We start from the raw sequence: 1,514 nt of genomic DNA, 5'->3' as shown, positions 1-1,514 counted from the left end.
CTCTGTCCCTGCCTCTTAATATTTCAGCATCTTCTGTACTCTAAAATATTCATCATATAATGAGAGTTTCATCCTCGTGATAAGAACTGTTTTTCTTCCGAAATCCGAAATTTGTTTATAGCAGACCTCTAAGGGTTTCCTTATCGCCCCCCCCCCCTCTCAATATTTCTTCCCTGGATCATTCATCGTCCATTGCGCGGCGATCGATCTTTCTAAGAAGTTCCTCCGCCTCTCGTCCTGACTCGTCTCCCTCCAGCCAAGACCACTCGCACTTGAAGTTGGCTCCGGCTCTCCGTGCTTATCTCTGCGTCTCTTGCTTATTTAGTTGTTCTCTCTTTATGTCTCTTTATATCTTTCTTAGTGGTTCTATTTAGGTCGCTTTATCTTGCCTGCTTCCCTTCTTTCCCTCTCTGCCTGCCTCTTTAACTACCAATTATCTTTTTTTCTCTCATTACCTACCTTTTCCTCTGTTTTCCTTCCCTTTTTCCCGGCTTTCCCACACCCTTAACAGAAACAATACCCCAACCCCCTACATACTCTCAACCAGCATGATACATTCTTTGCTCCATCAGCCTAAGTGTGTATAAGCCTATAACTCATTTCCTGTACCTCTCTAATTCACACCTCCAAGTACCCGCAATCAGCATAATATTCCATGCCCGCCCTCCTGAGCACCCATATCCTGTATAATGTTTCCTCTGTCCCCAAAGATCTCCCTTGAGGTTTCCCAACCAATATGTTATTATATTTCCTCTAATCCCACCCTAAGCCACTCCCTTCCAAGTGCCACGACCAATACACTACTTTACGCTCTTAGCCCCCCCCCCCCCTCTGCTCTAAGCCCCTCCCACCTACCTTACCGTCCTTGCCCTTTCGCCGACCTCACCTTGCCATCGGAGAAGCCCTTTCGGAGGCAGATGAGGCAAGCCGTGTGGAAGCAGGAGAGGAACTTCGGTCTGCGGGAGCCATCATCGAAGCGCTGACAGCACCCCCCGCAGGTCAGCACGGAGCGCAGGGGCGTGGCCAGGCCCTCCGTCATGGTGGTCGTTCCCCCTGTAGGACAAGAGAATAGCGAAGCATTTATAAAAAAGTTCAGTTTAATAGGAAAGTTAAATAGAAAAGAAAGGTCGATCGGTTACATGCTGAACAGAAGAGTAAGGAATATCGAAATGATTTATATTGAAAAGACAGGCTGATTTGGTGTTATCACTGTGCCCCTGGCCTGACCAAGAACAAGAGTTCCACTTATTCAAATTATATACAAGTAGATGCTCTTTGTTCATTCATAGACTTGACAGCGTTTCCAATGATATTAAGCGAGCGGAATAAATGTCAACCCAAGAAGGTCACAGGTCATTATAAAACATTTATGCCACTCGATGCTTCCCACAACCCTTGGTAACATTGATTGAACAAATGATTAAGGGGAGAGAACGAAGGTCCACTTGACTCGCAGTCGAGAGTTCCGCTTGCAGTTAGCGTCCTGTTCTATCAGGAACCAGTGTGTTTTCTTT

The 1,514-nt window shown here is 46.3% G+C and overlaps 1 protein-coding gene across 1 annotated transcript in view; it reads right to left on the bottom strand.

Annotated features, from left to right (window-relative positions):
• The window catches only part of LOC119586364, a gene marked incomplete in the record, with an annotated part of 60,439 nt that overhangs the window by 29,489 nt on the left and 29,436 nt on the right, over positions 1-1,514 (bottom strand). The window contains 1 exon segment of the mRNA XM_037935076.1: positions 887-1,053. Within this exon segment, the coding sequence (XP_037791004.1) occupies positions 887-1,053 (167 nt within the window).

The sequence above is a fragment of the Penaeus monodon genome, chromosome 21 (genome assembly GCF_015228065.2).
Source record: "Penaeus monodon isolate SGIC_2016 chromosome 21, NSTDA_Pmon_1, whole genome shotgun sequence".
In the NCBI taxonomy this organism is placed as follows: domain Eukaryota; kingdom Metazoa; phylum Arthropoda; class Malacostraca; order Decapoda; family Penaeidae; genus Penaeus; species Penaeus monodon.
This window is presented reverse-complemented; position numbering and strand designations above follow the sequence as displayed.